The sequence below is a fragment of the Maylandia zebra genome, linkage group LG7 (genome assembly GCF_041146795.1).
Source record: "Maylandia zebra isolate NMK-2024a linkage group LG7, Mzebra_GT3a, whole genome shotgun sequence".
In the NCBI taxonomy this organism is placed as follows: domain Eukaryota; kingdom Metazoa; phylum Chordata; class Actinopteri; order Cichliformes; family Cichlidae; genus Maylandia; species Maylandia zebra.
In genome coordinates this window covers 64,470,953-64,490,009 of record NC_135173.1, presented here as the reverse complement: position 1 = coordinate 64,490,009, position 19,057 = coordinate 64,470,953, and the positions used below count along the sequence as shown (strand labels likewise).

The 19,057-nt window shown below is 42.3% G+C and overlaps 1 protein-coding gene across 4 annotated transcripts in view; it reads left to right on the top strand.

Moving 5' to 3' along the window:
• Positions 1–19,057, top strand: part of wwp2 (WW domain containing E3 ubiquitin protein ligase 2) — a 62,005-nt gene that overhangs the window by 31,901 nt on the left and 11,047 nt on the right. For 3 of the 4 annotated variants that reach the window (XM_076886898.1, XM_004566117.3, XM_004566118.6), the window contains 4 exons: positions 2,235–2,409; positions 15,453–15,507; positions 16,818–16,899; positions 18,476–18,604. In XM_076886898.1, coding sequence (XP_076743013.1) covers positions 2,235–2,409; positions 15,453–15,507; positions 16,818–16,899; positions 18,476–18,604 — 441 coding nt within the window. The remainder of the gene's footprint in view (positions 1–2,234; positions 2,410–15,452; positions 15,508–16,817; positions 16,900–18,475; positions 18,605–19,057) is intronic. The other variant, XM_004566119.3, reaches the window with a different exon arrangement.

Here is a 19,057-nt window from a genome sequence, read left to right as displayed (position 1 = left end):
ACAGACAGGAGACGGAGCTAATAAGTGTTGCTTTTGATTGACACGGTTATAAATAATGATTGAACTGTTCAAACGAAGCTCAACACTGCACTGTGTGATCTGAACATGGTGATGGGACTGTAGTCTACAAATTCCAGGAAATACGCAGAGTAGATGGTTAATGACATGGTACCATAACTGGTACAGAGCGTCAGAGACAGATAGCCCAACTGAGGAGAGACTCAGACGGGCCTCTGTGGGCTCTGGGATTTTCCTCGGCTCCAGTAAATAACAAGCCAGCGCTAATATCAGAGAGGGAGCAGAGTTTTCTTGTGCATTTTAAAGAAAGCTCAGAGGCATCGTGGTCAGACAGACTGTCCCTCCACCAAATAACTCGCTGTGTTTGCAGTCATCCGTGTTACTGAAGTGTCCTTGAGAAAGAGACTTCTTTGCCGGGGCTGTCACATGATCCTCCTGGTTTGTCTGTGTTTACATTCATGCACTGCGTCACCCATTAGTATCATATAAAATATCATATCAAGTTCTTAGAGAGCTCAGCAGTGTTTTTAAATATTATATATGTAATAGTAATTTATCTAATTAAACACCTTATTGGATCGCTTGCTTTCATTGTATTTGTTACCATTTTTTAGTTACTAACTTTTGAACATGGGGCTGCTGTCTGGTTATTAGAACCAAAAAGCCTGACTTAAAAAAGAATTTGAACTGTACTTTTTCCCCCATCATTAACAATTTAACAAGTAGATGAAAAATTATTATTGTGGGCTGGCATTAAAACTAATTATTTCCACTTACCTTGACCTAACTATGCATGTTACTTTTCAAGAAGATTGTTTGTCCTGAGAAATGCGTAATGTGTGTCTTTGTCCTAAGATGTAACCAAGTCCAGGATCTTCTGTTGCATGTCTTTTATTTTCTTCCATCTCACTGTGAGCTTGTTCTGCTGGGCACTAAAGGCTTAAATACCCAACAGATGAAAATTATTACCATTTTGTGTTATATAAATATGCAGGCATCCAATAAAACATGATGCAGCAAGTAAACTCTTAGCCTCGGTTGGTAAACTAAATCTTCCATGCAGTTCTCCTCCTGCAGCCTGAATGTGAGTTTGCATATATGCTTCAGTGCAACAAAACTGAGCCTGTTTAGAGACTCAGGTTTGCAGCGAGTGGTCCTGGACTTTAGACAAACTGAAAGGCAGCGGCTCCAGTCATACTGATTCTGTGTGAGCCAGCTACACTGCTTGTATTATGCTGATTTCAATCAGTCGTTAAGTAGCAGTTGTGCTGTTCTCCAAATATATGAAAGGTAAAAAGAAAAAATGTAGCAAGACAAGAGTGGAGGTGTGGTGCTGCTGTGCACAACTATTTATTTTCTATCTGAGGCTGTCTGTGTGCATTTGGATTTTTTTTAAGCTGGTCTGTATCTGCAGTGAGTGTTTTTAGCCTTCGGAAGTCGATGCTGTTTTCTCTTTACCAAATTCTGTTGAACTTAAGTCAGAGATACAAGAATAGCAGCAGAGCAGCAGTCGGTCCTGGTGAGCCTGGGGAGCTGGTTTGTGTGTGTTGGGGAGGGGGCTTTGTTCATGCGTTTGTCCTCTGTGGGTCTATTCTTTGTGTGTTTGTCTTTAAGTAGACTGTCACTATCTCAGTCCAAGTCCAGACCTCCTGTCTCAGGGGAAGAATAGCATGTACATAAACAACTGAGCACTCACATGAAGGACATGGTTAGTCTCAGTCAGAAACCTGACATATTCCATTGTTTTTACTCATCATGCGTAACGCCAGGCGTCGGCTTAAGGAGAATAAACTACTTGATATTTCAGGCTAAGCTAAAGTGATAACGTACTAAAACAAAATTCAGCTAGCTTCAGTCTCTGTCTCTTACAGCTGATTTTTAGGTGATTTACTGGAGCACTAATCCAAAGCAAGATTGAGACTTTGGAATAATCTTAAAACATCCTTAAAAAGGAAGCATTAAACAGTTTTCCATCGGAAACATTCCTTATGCCTGCCTCTTTTCCTTTCCTGAATCCTACTCTCTATCTGCCTCCTCACTGTGTTTTCCTTCCTTTTCTCGTCTGTTTCTCTTTCCTCGTCTCCATAAATAAGTACCGTTGCTATCAGCAGCTTTTCGATGCAACCACCCACTCTTGAAGCGATTAATAAAATCTTGTTGAAAGGCACAGCGCCCGTTGCTGCCCCGACTAACCCTTTCTGCGTCCCCCCTTGCAGCTGGGAGAAACGAGTGGACCAGCGGGGCAGGTTCTACTATGTGGACCACAACACCAGAACCACCACGTGGCAGAGGCCTACAGCCGAGTCTGTGCGAAACTACCAGCAGTGGCAGAGCCAGCGCAGCCAGCTGCAGGGCGCCATGCACCAGTTCAGCCAGCGCTTCCTCTACCAGGTACCACAGGGTTTTAGTGGTTTCCAGCATGCAGTACACTGGCCTTTAAAGAGCTCAGTCAAAGATGTTTTTGAATACTTTAAAAATGTTGGAACAATTGGAAAGTAACCCCACTAGTAGCATATATCCATTTAAGCTACAGTGTTGCAAGTTGAGAACAAATAACCTTGGTGGTTAAAGCCCTTAAATGTTTACAACAGACTCTTGTTATCTCTCTGATGCATAAACCTATGTGGTGACAGCATTTCCAGATAACACCAAGCATCTACTTACATATTCTGGGTTATTTTTCTGGCAGTGTTGGTCAATGCTTTGAGCCAAACCATAAACGTGTGTCTGTCCATCCAACTCCTCATAAATCTATCTCAACAGCTGATCATCTGATCGCCTTTAAACTTGCTGGTTAAACTGTTTAGGACTTAAACGAAGTGCAGTGGTGAGCAGTTCTCATGTTTTGGCTAAAAGTTTTTTTTGAGTACTGCATGCGCCACTCTGTCCACAGGACAGGGTCCACACGCACACAGAGTTTACCGTATTCCCAGATTTCATAACCCTAAATTTACACAGTATTTAGGGCTTTGCAGGCATGTGTAGATACATATCCCCTTTTTAAACCTGGAAGTTTATTATTTCTTATTATGTGAATTGTTGCAACCAAAGATGCCCAGGGTTAAATTCTTTATGAACATGCACTACACTAGTGAGGTTGCAAAAATCTCTGGGTCTCTTCCACAGTGTGTTTTGCCCTCGCTGAGCCCGATTCTTCCTGTTAAAAGGGAGTTTTTCCTTCCCGCTGTTGCTGAGTGCAAAATCCAAGGAGGTCATTTGGTTATTAGAGTTTTCTCTGTTTCATTGTAGGGCCTTTACTTTACAGTATAAACCACCTTGAGGCAAATGCTGTTGTAAATTTGCATTACATAAATACAACTGAAATGAATTGAAAGGTGGCTATAAATTGGTCAAGTGCTGAGACGAGAGGGAACGCGGTAATGTATCTTGGTATGTCTGAATCAAGCTATAAGGAACATTAATGTAATAGCCACCTAGTCTCAGTAAAGCTGTCTCTTTGTGTCGTTTAGACACAGCTATCCTCCCCCATTCTGGCGGGTTTGAAATTGAGGAAAATAAAGTTGGTTAAAAACACCAGACTTTTGAGGCGGAAGATTCCATGTTTTGGAAAAGCCGTCCTTCATTTAGACTGAGGAGACGGTGAAATTCTTGAATTTGGCACAAAACGTTTGCTTTGTTTAGATTTGGACATGACTGTCACGCAGGCACCACGAGACTAATGTCTGTATGATTTGAGTAAGTCGAGCAGTCTGAAGGCGTCGTCTGCGGGGGGTTAGGGATGATATTTGAGACTTGTTTATAGTATTTTTCCAGCGCAGCCAGTTGATGTTTGGCCGCACTTCTGACAATCACAATCTTCTCCATGAAGCAGCCAAGGTCAGATTGCAGCCAGACAGTAAAAACTTATGGGGCTAAAACAACAGAGCCTTCTCAATGGACCATTAGTAAAAAAACGCCTTAAAACTCTTATAGGCTTCTATAAAAACACCCCGCCCTGCACTCCCCATGCTGGTGTTTCAGTTTTTATGAAATCTGTGTGTTCGTCTCAGTCTTTCTGTTTTACTCTGTCTGCTTGTGGCGGCTTATTTTATATGCTTCCAGCTGTCTGATTCCTTTGTCGTGTTTGTCGTCTTTGAAACAACCTTCACTTGTTTTTTATCAGCTTGTCCTTTTTGCTCCAGTCATTTTTTTAAATGCTCTCATCATCTTTCAGCTCTTTTATCCATCAGTGAGTCCCTCCCTTTTTACACTTGTTTCACTCATTGTTGATTTCACGATGGACAGTATCTGTTTGACATGATCTGAGTTTGAACTTGAAGGCAAAACATTTAATGGAAAACACTGTCAAAGTTAGCTTTGGTCTTCATTGTGGCTTGTATTTTTCCTGACTTCTTGTCTACACACGTTAATTACTTTGGACTGCTGCAGTTGTTAGGGATGCATTGATGTGTGTTATGTTGATCAGATCACTCTGAAATCTCCAAAAAGAATGGCACGATCTCCTCATTTGACTTTTATACATAGCACAGACGAAGCAACAGCAAACAGTAGGTAGGTTGGAGATACTTTCCAGCTGCTGCGTCAGCAGTTTTCCTTTGTTTCTATGTTTGCAGAAGTTTTCAACTAAACTGAAAACAGCAGCCAAGTGAACCTGCACAGTTAATCATCTCAAAAACGATCATTCATCTGTCGGCTTCTTACGATTACAAAGCATAATGTTGTTATCAGGTGTGCACTCGGAATGAGAGCAGAGAGAGGAGAAATTAGCATGATCATAAATTACAGCCTGTGTAGTAAAGGCTCTAATACTGAGCTGAAATGAGAGAAGTGCTTATAAAGAAGGCGAATTATTGTTTATTTGGTCCTGTTCTCAGGTGCTAATTTAATTTTAATTTAATTCATTTAACACTGATATTGGATTGATGTTCTCTATCAGCAGATATGCATAGACAGGGTGTCCGTATCAAATGGAAACAGTCCTCTTTTGATTACATCACCGGTCTTTCCTTTTATTTTACTTTTTTTCACATTCTCATATAAGATGAAAGCTGTATCAGTGTTTGTTATCTCGATCTGATACTGAATGCTGTCAGATTTATTCTCCACAATCCTGTTACAATGGTGGATGGCTGTATTATACATGGTCAAAGTCTATGTGAAAGTAATCCCTTTGGCTGAAAGCCGTGACTTTAGAACGAGGATATCCCTAAGACAGATGAGTCTTTTAATTATTTTTTTTTAAACAGAGCAGTGGATTTTAACATACCGTTTCTAAATATCTTATTTTTCTTTAGAAAGCATAAATTATTTAAATTTGCACACAACAACAGAATTATTTTGGAAAAAAAATCAGGATTATTAGACATTTTTATTGAACCACAGCACAAATCACTGCTGTCCAATGATGTGCTTTGACTTTGTAATGCTCAAAGCTTGTAAAATCAAGTTAAAGCCTGACACCTATTTTACACACAGTATAAAAACCTTTGAGCTGTCACTCGAGCACATCCTGCCAAAAACAAAACAGGGGGCGTGTGTAAGACTACAACAAACAACTTCAAGCTGTTATCCAGCAAAGAGGATACACGTCTGACTATTTAGCATCAGGGAGGCTAATAATTTAGTTTAATTTGATTAATATAGTTTTTTTGATTTTGTGAAATAATTTTATTTTAATGTAAAATAAAGTAAAATAATGAAAGCAGTGTTTGGAAAAGCTACGTTAAAAATCCTTGCACTGTTTAACAGTACTTGGAAAATCAAATTTTCATACAGGGGGTAAGAGTTTTGTCATCTGTATCAGTTGTAGCTATGGGGACAGAAGCCCCACCCACCTGCTCTTCATACTTTTTAATTGCGAGGGACGGCCAATCAGAAGAAAGGGTTAAAGGGAGGAGGAAATGCAGCTAGAATAGTTTGAAGCTCCAGTGTACGATAAATGAACATTATCAAAGATTATTCTCTGCCCAGGTAGAGTTCAAGAATAAATATATAAAGGAGGAAATGAGCAGTGTTTTTCACGCAAACTAGTGAATTTAAAGGAGGATTCGTGGTCTGCTGATTATTTGATGGCGTCTGCGTCACCTGTTATCTTCAGCACAGACGTCCTCTTCGTCTTAGCTAATCAGTGCAACAGTGCAGTGTTTTGGCTTTTTAATTTGTGCACAAATTTTTGTATATTTTTTTTTAATTAAATTTTTCTAATAAACCTCAAATTCACCTTTTCTCCCTGACCTTTGTCTTGTTGTGACATTTGAATTTCCCAGCAAAGTGTATGTCTGTGTCAACACGATCAGCATCTTCAATGAGGCATCGTCTGAGAACAGACCCCACTTCTTCACCCGAGCTTGGCCCCGATACTCGATGATGTGAAGAATATTTTCAATCAGGTCCTTGAGCAGACTAAGCAGAGGCTGACTAATGGCCAACTTAGCCCATATGTAAACATTTCCAGTGATGTCAGATTGTATAAGTAACGTAAAAATAGTTGAACAAACAAAAACAAAGTTATAAGCGGTGTCACTATTCATTCAGGTTTTTAATGTCCGCACAGAAAGGTTCAGTTCGAGCTGGAAACTTTTTCTTTCCTCGCCCCTCCCTTCCTCCCTCTCTCTTTCCAAGTGTGTGAGAAAACCCAAGAGTCAGGTCTGCCCTCCGTGTTGATAGTACACTGCTCTGTCTTGGAATGCCCACACTGCTGATAGCAGCGACTATTTATGGTCCCAGTGTGTGTGAACAAGGAACACACACACAAACTCTTCATAGTTTTCCTGTGAACACAGCCACATGTTCTGCTGCCTGGCTCACACTCTCACCATGACTCCTCCAAAGCTTTCTTCCATTTTTCCCCCCCAATTACATTTTTTTTTGTTTGTGGTGGAACTTTACTGGTAAATGTCCCATTAGTCAAGTTTGCAATATTGGTGATGATATTGTGATATGGAGCTATATGATCTTGCCATGCAGTCATGTGCTCCTCCTCTGTGTGTGTTGGTGCAGATGTGTTCACAGGGCTGTAATGTTGAGGTCAGGTGCCACATTTCTCCTCTGAAGCACATGACAACTAAAGAGAGCCAAGGGGCCAGTCGCCCTCTTAAATGGACCATGCCGCTGCAATGAGACTGTGCACACACTCAAAAACATGGACTGTCTAAAGCTCCATAAACACAGGCACCAAAGTAATCATGCACTGGGTGTTGTAAAGGAGTTGGACACTCGAGTACTGAAACTTTTCAGCTGCTTACTGATGGTTTTGTGTGTCTGCCTTTTTTTTTTAGAGTGGGAGGTGAGGCGATTTTGTTGGTAGTGACTATAGGACACACTTTGAACTAGAGCAGGGCGATATGGCCAAAAATATTTATCACGATATATATTTGAAAATTTGCGATAACGATATAACCGACGATATAATTGATGCGAGACAAAATACAACTCCACAACATTACTAGCGCAAAAAGACAACCTTCCATTTATTTTCACTTAAACAAGAAGCTGGTTTTTATGTACATTAAAGCTTTATAAAAATGTAACAGTGCAAATGCAAATTCCTTGCTGAAAGTTTAACCAAAAGGCATTTCCAGTAGAAATGGGCTGACATATCCTGAGCATAACCATGTATAATATCCACTGAAGTTAAAAAGAGGTGCTTTGCAACATTAAACTGCAGTGTGCAGTACGCATTTTTCGGACCATAAGGTGCACGGGATTATAAGGCACATTAAGCGAAACAAAGCAGTCAGATAAATCAAACTTTATTAAACTCATTCTTCTTGCTTCCTCCACTTCTGTACCATTGATTCATTAATGTTGAATTCTCTGGCAGCTGCTCTATTCCCATGTTGTTGCAGTATATTAATGACTAACCTCGTATTGTGGATGGATTATCTCAGTTGTTCTCCTGACTGAAGTTTGGTCCGTTTACAGCATCCTGCCATGCGATTGCATTTGTCTCTAACCATGAAGAACCTTCACGTTAACTTTTATAAGTGGAAAAGTGTTAGTGTTCGTCCTCCAGCTTCACTGTTTATGTTATGCTAACATAGCTGTGTCGCTAGCGATCACGTAGCACATCATTATATACCAGCTAGCCCAACTTCAGTAACCCTACAAACGTCACTACTGTTTAGTTTCCTGTCTTCATCTATGTTGGAAGTGATAGCAGAGCTGTACGTTTGATTTTTTTCAGAAATCTCTCAGTCTGAACATGCAAGATCATGCTTAGGTAACTAGCGAAACTAGCGAGCTAACTTCCGCTAGCTTCCTGCTAACTTCTAACTCCGTTAAATGTAATAACTTTTGTTTTCATGGATGCCTGGAAGTTAAACTTTATAGTTACACCTGGTAAAGCAGCAATGCTGATCGTTTTATTAAAGATGAAAGAATTTAGACAGTTTTTAACTCTAAGTGATGCTGCAGTGTTCTTTTGACCTGAAGAATACTGAGTTTAGGACCCAGATTACTCCCAGATTTAAGAGCATCTTAGTCCGACAAATATGACAATAACAACGGCCGCTTGCATGTTCTGCAAAAAAATGTGCTTTGTTGTGTATCTGACGGACAAACACCAAACCAGTTCCACATCACGGAAGTTGCACCATTTTTACAAACCAATTCTGGTTCATCTGTTTCACTCAACAATCGGCCATGTGCGTATGAAAACAAAGGCACTGCGCATGCGCGTTTTACTCCCATTCTATCGCGATATGTCATTTTCCTATCGTTGCCTAACATTATACCGGTATTACCGTGAACGGTATAATATGGCCCAGCCCTACTTTGAACAGAATGCTTGAGATTTTAAGGTTAGCTGCTTTTGTGGTATCTGCCACTTGGGCTTTTTTTAACATCACATTACTGCACGGTATTGTGCAAAAGTGTTGAGAACATGGAAAATAGGTACAACGATTTAACATCTGCAAACATACATGGAGCTACAATATATATGTGTGAAAAATAAAGCCTGTACAACTGTAACAAGTTTCAAAGTCAATATTTGGTGTGACCCTCTTTATCCTTGAACAGTCTGACCTCTCTGAGGCAGCTTTCTTGTAATTTCTTGAAGTAGTCTTCAGGAATAGTGCTCCAAGGTTCTTGAAGGACATTGAAATTTCTTATTTGGATGTTGGCTGATTTTTTTTTTTTTCTTAAATTCTCTGTGAGCATGATCCCACACTGCTTCAGTAACATTGAGGTCCGGGCTCTGGGGAGGCCAGCCCATGACTGAGTGTTCCACTGTGTGTCTTTCTACCGAGGTTTGCTTTAACAGCATTCACAGTGTGTTTGGGATTATTTTCATGCTATAAAATGAAAGTGATATTAATCTGAAGCTTTTCTAAATGATATAGCATGGCGGGTCAAAATCTGACTGTACCTTTCTGTGTTCACAATTCCACCAATTTTCACAACATCTCCAACACCGCTGGGTTAAACGCAGCCCCAATCCATGACAGAGCACCCACTGATCTTTACAGATGTTTTTGAACACACGGATGAAATCGGATGTCACTGTCCCCACATGCCAGGGCAGCGCAGTTCTGTAGTAGAAGAGTTGACGAGGAAGCGGTCCACCTTTGCCAGTTGGGTTGTAGAGGGCTGTCTTTTTCTAGCTCTCTTTACAGTGATGTGGAAAAAACAAACAGCTTTTAAACTTTCAGTTTTCAGTGAGATCTTAACATCGTTCAAACGGCAAAAAGTTTTGACTTGATGGTACAAGAGGATTCATCCCAACCAACCAAGAGTTTGCAACAAATGCAAAAAGATATTTTAAAAAATTGCTTTGTGAGTTTTTTAACTCGAATGTGAATATTTTGTGCACTTTTTATTATCGCATGACTGTAAAAAAAAAAGATTGTCTATCTCTTTGAGCAGATTTTACCTTCGTGATATTTTAGCCACAAAGCAGTTAGGAGGGAAAATAACTGTCACATTAATGTGGAATGAAAATAATGATTGCAGCTGCAGTCCTCGCAGTGATAGAAGTTCCAAATGTGTGTTTGGCGAGTAATTGCTGCTCGTTAGAAGCCCCAGTGAGAGTAGCTCGCAGTCATTAACTGCTGTTTTCCGGCCCTCCCCCATTTCTGCCTTTCCTTTTTATTTACCTCTACTCTTTCCTTTAACCCCTCCCCAATCTTTCTGTCGCCTCTCCAGAATCCCCCCAATCTCCCGTTTCCCTCTCCAAAATCCCCGTTTTCTGCTTCGCCTCAAAAATATCTGTAGTTTTATCTCTACTCGTTTCAGATAACCTCCCCCTTTCTTACCCTCTTCATTCTCAGCTCTCACATCACTCATTCACTCGCTCCCCCTCACCTTCCCTCAGAGGCCTTCCTCCCTCCCTCGTTTCCCCCTTGCCCTCTAACTTTTGGCCCTTTCTGGCTGCAACAAGGACTCCTTAACAGCTCTACCTGAATCAGCCCTGTGTTTTATCACTTGAACAGAAAACTCACACAGTCCACATGACTGGATGTGACGTCGACTTCTGTTTACACTCAGTTCGTCATAGAGCACTTTTATAACAGGAAAGGAACAATGAACAGAGCCTATAAAACTGCACTCATGCTGGTCTTTATATCATTGTGAATTTATTCATGGAAATTAGAAGATTTAAACCAATTAGGAACTTACTGTGTGCTGTCAAATCGAGTCTTTAAGCCCTCATGGCAGTTTTCATAAGAGCTAGTGCTGTATCCTTTCAATTTCCAAAGACATTTTGGCCAATAATCTCGTTCAGAAAAAGAAGTCTTCTCAGCTTGACAACATTGTTTAGAACTAGTAATAAAAAGTAATAAAGTAATGCACTTATTCACATCACTTATTCATCAGCAACAGTGTTTCACTTTCAAGCAGAAACGTTCTTGTTTTGCTGCTTTCCTTCATCGTTTGCGAAGTTAACGTGTGGTTGTAGACTTGACTAGACAACACAAATAGATGTGACATTATAGTAGGTTAGTGTGTAATATGCTTCATAATTTTTGGAATTTAAGTCAAGTTAAAAGTCAATTAATTGAGAAAATCATTCAAATATTTTTTGGGAAAATTGAAAATAATTAGTTTCCACACTATGTACACCATTTAAAATCACAGAGTGACAACAACGTGTTTGTATCTGTTACCTATAATAACGACAACACCTCAAGTCAGCCCTACATGTCTGCCATACATCACAGTATCAGTTTATTATTGTAGGGTCTTTACCATACAATATATAGTGCCTTGAGACAACTGGTGCTGTGATTTGGTGCGATAAGAATAGAGCTGAATTGAACTGAAGACTGTCCTTTAGAAGGAAAAGAGCAGCAAGTAAGTATAAATGTTTGTCCATTTCTGGCTGCTTCACGGGGCAGTAGCAGTTTAAGCTACCTAAACTACCAGACCTCCCAGACCTCCCTGTCCCTAGCCACCTTCTTCAGCTCTTCTTCAGGGGCACCACTGTCCGAAGCCTGGGTCCTGGCTCTACTCTGAGGTCTCCTTCTATTTGGTCATACCCAAAACACCTTAATTTGCTCTTTTCCATGTGGAGGAGTAGAACCTCTACTGTGAACCTCTGAGAATCCCTCCATGAATCACGCCTTTATTGTGTTAAAGGAGCTTTGGTGATGCCAGCAGGTGTCACTTTGCCCCTGGTAGAGTCTCCCAAGGCAGATTGGTCCCGGGTGAGGGGCTGGCCTAAGGTTGATTTAGAGTCAAAGTGACCTCTGAAACAATGGACCATGTTTATCAGGCCTACCCTGGATCCAGGCGTGGGTCAGGTGCTGGTTGGCGAGCCTCTGGGGCCCTCAGCCTGAATGAGCCACATAGGCCAGCCCTCCCGTGGATTGTTCAGCCGCAGTGTGGATCAGGAGGTAGTGAAAGGCAGAGGGCTTAAAACCGGCTCCCGGGACATGTTTCACATGTCTTTGTTTATTTGTTTGTTTATAATTCAGTTTTAATCAGTTATTAAGGTTTCCTGATGAGCTTTCCCTCGCTGTCTCCCAGTGAGTCTTTTCCTGTTTCAATACGGTAGGTTCTGTTCATTTGATTAACACCAAGAGTGATGGAGCAGTGAGTGTGGTCACAGTCATAGAGTCTGAAAAATATCAATATCCAGCAGTAGGTTATTGATAACATGGCAGTTTAGCCCCATTATTACACCTACCCATGGAAAGAATGACAAAAATATGTTCGAAAGTCAGTCAAGTTTAATGTGTTGCTCTTCAAATGTTGTAGTTCTTTTTTAGCATTTTAACTTCACTGTCAGATGTTCTTTGGCATATTGTTAATACATCACATAACACAGAAAATTACATTATAATCAATCCGAAAATCTTTCAGTACATCAAGAAAAAGAGTGGTTAATCATCACTTTTAGTTTAAGGTTGTAAAAGTATCTTTAAAAATCTCATATAGGTGTGCAGCTGTAAATTCACACAGCACCATAAACACTGGACAATTATGAGCCATTAATTTGTTTGAATGTGTTAGTTTCAAAGACCCACACAGATAAAGTGTCGACTGGCTCATGAACTCCCTGACCTCAGATTTTCCCGTCTCCAGCTGTGCACACACCATCCTCTCTGCTCTCTGCAGATGTGGAAAGCAAGCAACAAGTCCTCTTTGCAACCAAAATGTGACGAAGGATTTCACAGTGCAAAAGCATTTCAGTTTTGTTTTGTGTTGTTTTTTTTTGTTTTTTTTTAACTTGCCTCTGAAGTGTTAAAAGCAACCAGCTGAAATTGCCATTTTCACCTGTGGTGCCTGGCCTTGAACGAGGCCTTTGTGGCGTATTTCTTCCAGGTCCATAATACCCAACCTTTATTTCACACATTTGTGCCAGCACGCCGCTTTTCCCTCGCTTCCTCTCCCCTCCCTTGTTTTCTCAGCCTCCTTTTCTTTTCTTCCCTCCAGCCTCACTGCGTCTGGAAGCTGCTGAAGAGCTGAATGGTCAGAGCCAAGATGAAGTCATCGTGTCTTTATATCATTATATTCTCCTTTTACCTTTTTTAGTCACAGAAAACCCATAAGGGTGGGGCGCCGGGGCATAGATTGGCTGTCGATGGGAACAACACACACACACACACACACACACACACACACACACACACACACACACACACACACACACACCCTTTAACCCTGCTATGTGCCCACTCTTGCTCCTCCAGCAGGCCCAGTCCTTTCCATCCCAGTTCCCTCACTGTTTCCATGACACAGCTTCTTTAAATGGGCACAGTCACATTTTTTGGAGGGAGGGGGGGCGGGATGGTGTTTAAGGTGATGCTGACATTCGGTGGATAGTACTCCACTTTATGGTTACTCAGGAAATAATCATTGCTTGTGTGGTGCAATATGTCTATGTGGGAAAAAAAATCTTTGAAGGTTCACCAGCTTTCATTTGGAAAATGCTGGTTTGCCACCTTCCCTTCATAGCCAACAGAAGACAACAAAGACTACCTGTGCTGTCTAAACCCGCCCCTTAATAAACCAGTGCTCAGCCTGTTTTCTAAGAGTGTAAATTAGGTTATTTATTGCAGCTACAACTGTCCAGTTGCAGGTTTTTGAGGAACTGCTCATCCAAACATGAATGAGTGATTTGAATCATTTGACACAGGAAACCAAAGACATAATGCAATATCATGTTTGAGTTGAGAGGTTTCGTGTTAGAAATAGGCTCGGGCTCCACATTTAATTCGGTTCAATTTGCACTTGGCGGCAGCAGGAAGAAAAAACTCCCTTTTAACAGGAAGAACCTCCGACAGGAGCAGACTCAGGGAGGGGCGGGGCATCTGCTGCGACTGGTTGAAGTTCAGGGAACTGAGAGAAAAGACACACTATTATAATCACTAAACTTAGGGGTAAGAGGTTGAATCCAAACAATCCAAATCATTGATAGTTTGTCCCCTTTATAACTATTGTGTGCTGGGATGATGTAAAGTTAATGGTGTGGCGGCTGTAATTAACTGGTGGGCTGCCCAACTGCAATAGTTGGAACTGGAGCATTTGTTTAGGTGGCTTGCTAGTTGGCACAGACCTTAAAGAGGTTTGTGCTTCTGTTTTTGTGGTAGTTCATTTATTAGCACCCACACAGTCAACTTAGAATCATGCAAATGCAACAACTTAGCAAAATGCTAACATTAAGGCTTCAACCTGTATAAAGTCGCCGCGTCCATCTTTTATATACAGTCCCTGGTTTGTGTGTCATCTCTCCACACATGTTGGAGCAGAAACACAAAGTGTTTTTACCCAAAATATGACAGTGGGCCTCATGGCACTGCACATACTCACTCACGTCCTCAGCAACACACCCAGCAAGTTTGGCAGTGTGTCGATCAGCTGTCCATCAGAAAGGTCGTGAATCCGCCTAAAAGTTTTTCTAATTGATTTCGGGGGGGTTTTCTCCCAAGCGGAGCTTTTTATGGCTAAATAGCAGCGTTTTTATTTACAGCAGCACCACAACATGTTGTCATGAGAATGAGGAGCACTCTGCTTGGTGGTGCAGGGAATGTTGTTGAAGCTGCTTGCGACACACCTAAATCGTCCCTTTTGATAAAAATCTTCTGCTAACTCCTAACAAGCATCTTTTCAGCTGCTTTTCCACTCATGCTAATATATTCCTGTATGTGTGTGTGTGTGTGTGTGTGTTCCCCCATAAGAACATACACTGACTGACTGTTTGTCATGGACAAACTTTCCACACCATGGCGCACACATGTTCTTTTTTTTTTTTTTTCATTTTCAGTGTGTATGTGTGTGTGAGTACAGGCTGAGTAAACCCCACAGTGGTTTCCAGGCCCAGGGTGAATAAAGGTGCCTTTTGTCAGGCGTGGGGTGGGTGGGGGCCAGGGAGGTGGGTGGTGTCCAGTCTGGAACAAGCATGAATGTTCCCTCAGTTCCCTCAGACATCGCACTTCCCTGCCTACTTTCACAGCAGCGCTAGAAGAGAGCGAGAGAAAGGAGGCGGTGGTGGAGGAGGAGGACCTCTGGGTGGGGTAGGGAGGAGGTGAGCGGGAAGCTGGTGGGGGGGTGGGGCTTGCATCCAGCCAGTGAGCTCATTGGAACAGCGTTGTTGTTTTATCCTCCTACCGAGCGTGTAGTTTTTGGAAGGCATACGAGCCGCCGGCCGGCCAGCTCTCTCAGTCGCCCCTCAGTGCTGAGGCAGAGAGGAGCTACCCCACTACCCCGTCCTCATCCACCTTTTCTCCCCATAACCCACACATACACCCTCACTTAGCCACAGATATCGCTGAGGGAGGGAGGTCGAGCAGAGACTTGGTCGCGACAGTTAGGAGCACCTGTATGGGTTTTTCTCAGTTTTTCTTCACCCACCTGAGCTCTGATTGGTTTATTCACAACATGTTGTGTGTTTTTGTTTTCCACAACTTTTTTGCGATGGTGGCGACGAGGACCGAGAGAAAACCGGAGCAAAAGCAAGCTATGAGAGGAGACACTTAATAAAGGTGTCCTAACCGGATTTGTTTTCTCTCTGTGTTCCCCCCCCTCAGCCATCCGGTGCTCCGGTGGAAAATGACCCTCTGGGCCCGCTGCCTCCTGGATGGGGTGAGTTCATCTAACGCACGCACACATGCACACACTTCTGCGACTGTTAACAAACTCCAGGCAAAGACGAGAATATTCTAAAATCGTCTCCAGGTGTGCTAGATTTACAGCCTGTTTGAAAAGAGTGATTCTGCCTCCCTCACCGGTCCTGCAGGTAGGTTTGGCGACACTCAAACTACCTGACGTGAACCTTCGATTTAATGGTTCAAAATGCGCTTTCCTTATGTGCGTGCAGCTGTTAGGTGGAGGTGTTGGAAAACAGTTGCTGCACGGTGAAATTTTCCCTCCCTTTTACAGATCTCAAAGCACATTTTTGGAGATTTCAAACCTTTCTTCTGGTTCTGTGGCTATTACATTTGTCCTGAATCACTGACCTGTGAGCCAGCCAACTGTTAATTGATTGATAAATCCCTCCACTGATGGTGATTTTCATTCCCGTGTAGAAAAGCTGGATAAAGTGTCTCATGGTTTCTTTTCAGCGCTCTACTCATTTATCACTGTACGCTTTCCTTTTGCTCTGAAATCCACAAATTACAGAGGGCTGCGTTATTGATGGGGCTCTTCATCATCCACCGCTGCCCCAAAAGAGCAATGTAACCGGAGCCACGGCGAATTGTCCCCCGCACATTCATTCATAAACGAACGCTGCTGGCGGCTCCCGGTCCGCCAACATTTTCACAGACTTCATCACAGCCGTGTTCTCTCCAAAAATAAAAAATAAAAACCCCCAGCTTTCTGCCCGTGATGCCTTTTCAACATGTTGCGGTACCTCAAAACCTCAATTACATCGCTGGCTCTGATTTGCTTCTCGGGTGCGCTTTTTTTTTTTTTTTTTTTTCTCATCTGCGGTTGCTCCGATTTGAAAAAGAGAAAGATGGGAGATGGAGGAGAAAAGAAGGGAAAGTGGCAAGTGGGGTGGTTATAGTAAAGTGGGGGGTGGAGTGAGTAGGAGTTGCAATGCGAGCACTACTGTTTCTGAACCCTCCACACACTCCTGTTAATGAGAAAAAGATGTCAGACCAGCGGCGGGAGGAGGAGGATGGGGCACCAGTGTACACTCTCTGCTGTATGTCTGTGGTCACTCTGACACACACACACACACACACATATTTTGCTTTACCCCGGTGAGGTATTTGGATCACCCCACAGCGAAATGCCACAAAGACTCGCTGCTTTTCTCTCATAGCGGCGAGATTTTTTTCTTCTTCTCCTCTCGGTCAGGTGATCCCTCTGATCCCGTCGAGTGTGGAGTTTTCCAAGAACCTCTGAGCCCACTGAGCATGCTCCTTCTGCCCCATTTGTCTCCACAGAGAAGCGTCAGGACAATGGCAGGGTGTATTTCGTCAACCACAACACACGGACGACGCAGTGGGATGATCCTCGGACCCAAGGGTGAGACAGCGAGCTGGAAAATATCTCTGTGTGCGTGCATGTGTTGGCCTGCTTGTTAGGTGGCGTGCCGCTTTGGGTGTTTGCTCATACTCAAGACGTGGTAGTCATGCACAGTTTAGTATGACAACACAGTGACTCATCTACATTATGATATAAACACGAGTAGAGTATTATCCCCGAGAGGAACATTTATTTCACAGCCTGACATAAGTTAAAAAAAAGCAGCTTTACCTCACATTATGTTGGACACAGGTCTGATGCGCTGTTGGTCATCTCGCTCACTTTCCTGATTTTCCTCTCGTCTCACCCATACTAGTTGACCCGCTGACATTTCAGAGTTTGAGCCTTCTTTGCATCTTCTTCTGGAGATTCAGTTGCTCTCCTCGGTGTGTTAGATACACCTTTGTTGCCATTCTAGATCTTTTCTAGAACCTAAAAGCATGATTTTCTTCTTGTAAATTATTCATTTTTTAGCATGCAGCCAACTGATTATTTTCCCCTTCCCCTTTTATAGAGTCTTTGATTCAAATTTTCAGGCTAGCCAAGCAAAGCAAAAACACGTTAAAAAGACAACGTTTACGAAAAGGTGAAAAGCTGTGTTGTTCTTCTTAATTTTCATCCAAATTGGTTTGAAAAGTGAAAAACGCTGTTCCCCCTCTGCATTTCTGCAAATTCCTCGGACAACAGACAGATTTAAAAGCAGGCACTTCTTAGTAAGTAAAGTTTATTTATGTAGCACTTTTTAAGACAGGAATCTATTACAAAGCTGTATTAGCATCGTCACCTCTTACTGTGAGGTGGTGATGCCACTGTGTTAGCCTAGCATCCGGGAACACGATAGAAAGGAAACAGATTCACAGGCAGATCAGGGCGACTGCTATGGAATTTATTGTGATTAAAAAATATAGAGCATGTAAGAAAAGAAAAAAAAAAGTGGCCATAATGCGTTGGAGTGCATGGATTTGGTGAGAGACTCAGTCAGAACTACACAAAAGCATACAAAAAGAACAATTACTCAGATTAATATCACACTGCTGACACCATTTATACATCCGTATTTAATTTTAAATGATCAGGTTTTCCGTCAGTATCGTTGCACTCCTTAATAAGTGTGTGTGTGTCTGTGTAAAGTTGAAACCATTTCACAACTAAATAAAAGATCAATCAAATATCGCATTGAACAAATAAAAAAATACACTTTGTATTTTTTAAACACGGGGTGCTAAACTTTAACCTAAACACAACCTTGACCGTGACAAAAGTTTAGAGTTTTAGACCTCGGATCAACACAGTAGGTTTAAATAGAGCGACTAAAGCATCAGGGAAAGAAAACTGCTTTTCACCTTAAAGCCAAACATGCTGCTTCTGTGTCCTCTAAGCGTTCTTGTGGTTTGAAGCCACCTGAATAATCAAACCTACCATTGCCATGCTCATAGGAGGTAAACTCCACTGTGGCACACCGGCGCAGGCTTTCTGGTTTTAGCACGAGTTGGCAGGGGAAGGTATGTCAGTTTCATCCCCCGAGACGGGGCCCCTCGAGCCGGGACCGCGCTCACTGCCCTCTCCCCTGTTGCAGGATGATCAAGGAGCACCCCCTGCCCCCGGGCTGGGAGATGAAGTACACCGCCGAGGGAGTCCGATATTTCGTGGACCACAACTCGCGCACCACCACCTTTAAAGACCCTCGACCTGGGTTTGAGTCAGGGTAAATATTCTCTCAGCCCTTTCCTCCCAAAGCTGTCACAGGCCGAGGCAAAGACTTCCTAATTAAATGATCATTCGACACTTTCTCCAAAATATTTAAGTGATTTTTGCCTCGGCCTGACATAACTGCATTGAAAATATTAAGTCACACAAGCCGCTCGTTTGGTGAAAACCTGAAAATAATCTTTTTTCTAAACTCCCATCATCTTTGCTGTTCCTTTTTATCCATTACCTTTCCTTTCTCTCCTGTTTTGAATATTTCTTTGAGTCAGAGAGAATCAGTGTCACAGAGGATCTCAGAAAACTCACACACACACACACACTGCTCTTCCCCTCAGCCTGTGAGTGTTTGCTTTGCCTTGAAGCAGTCTCAAATCCCAGAATGTGCAGATGTGCGACAACACATCCACTGCAGACTGCGCTGGCATCTGTGTGGGTGTTTGTGCTTTTCTGT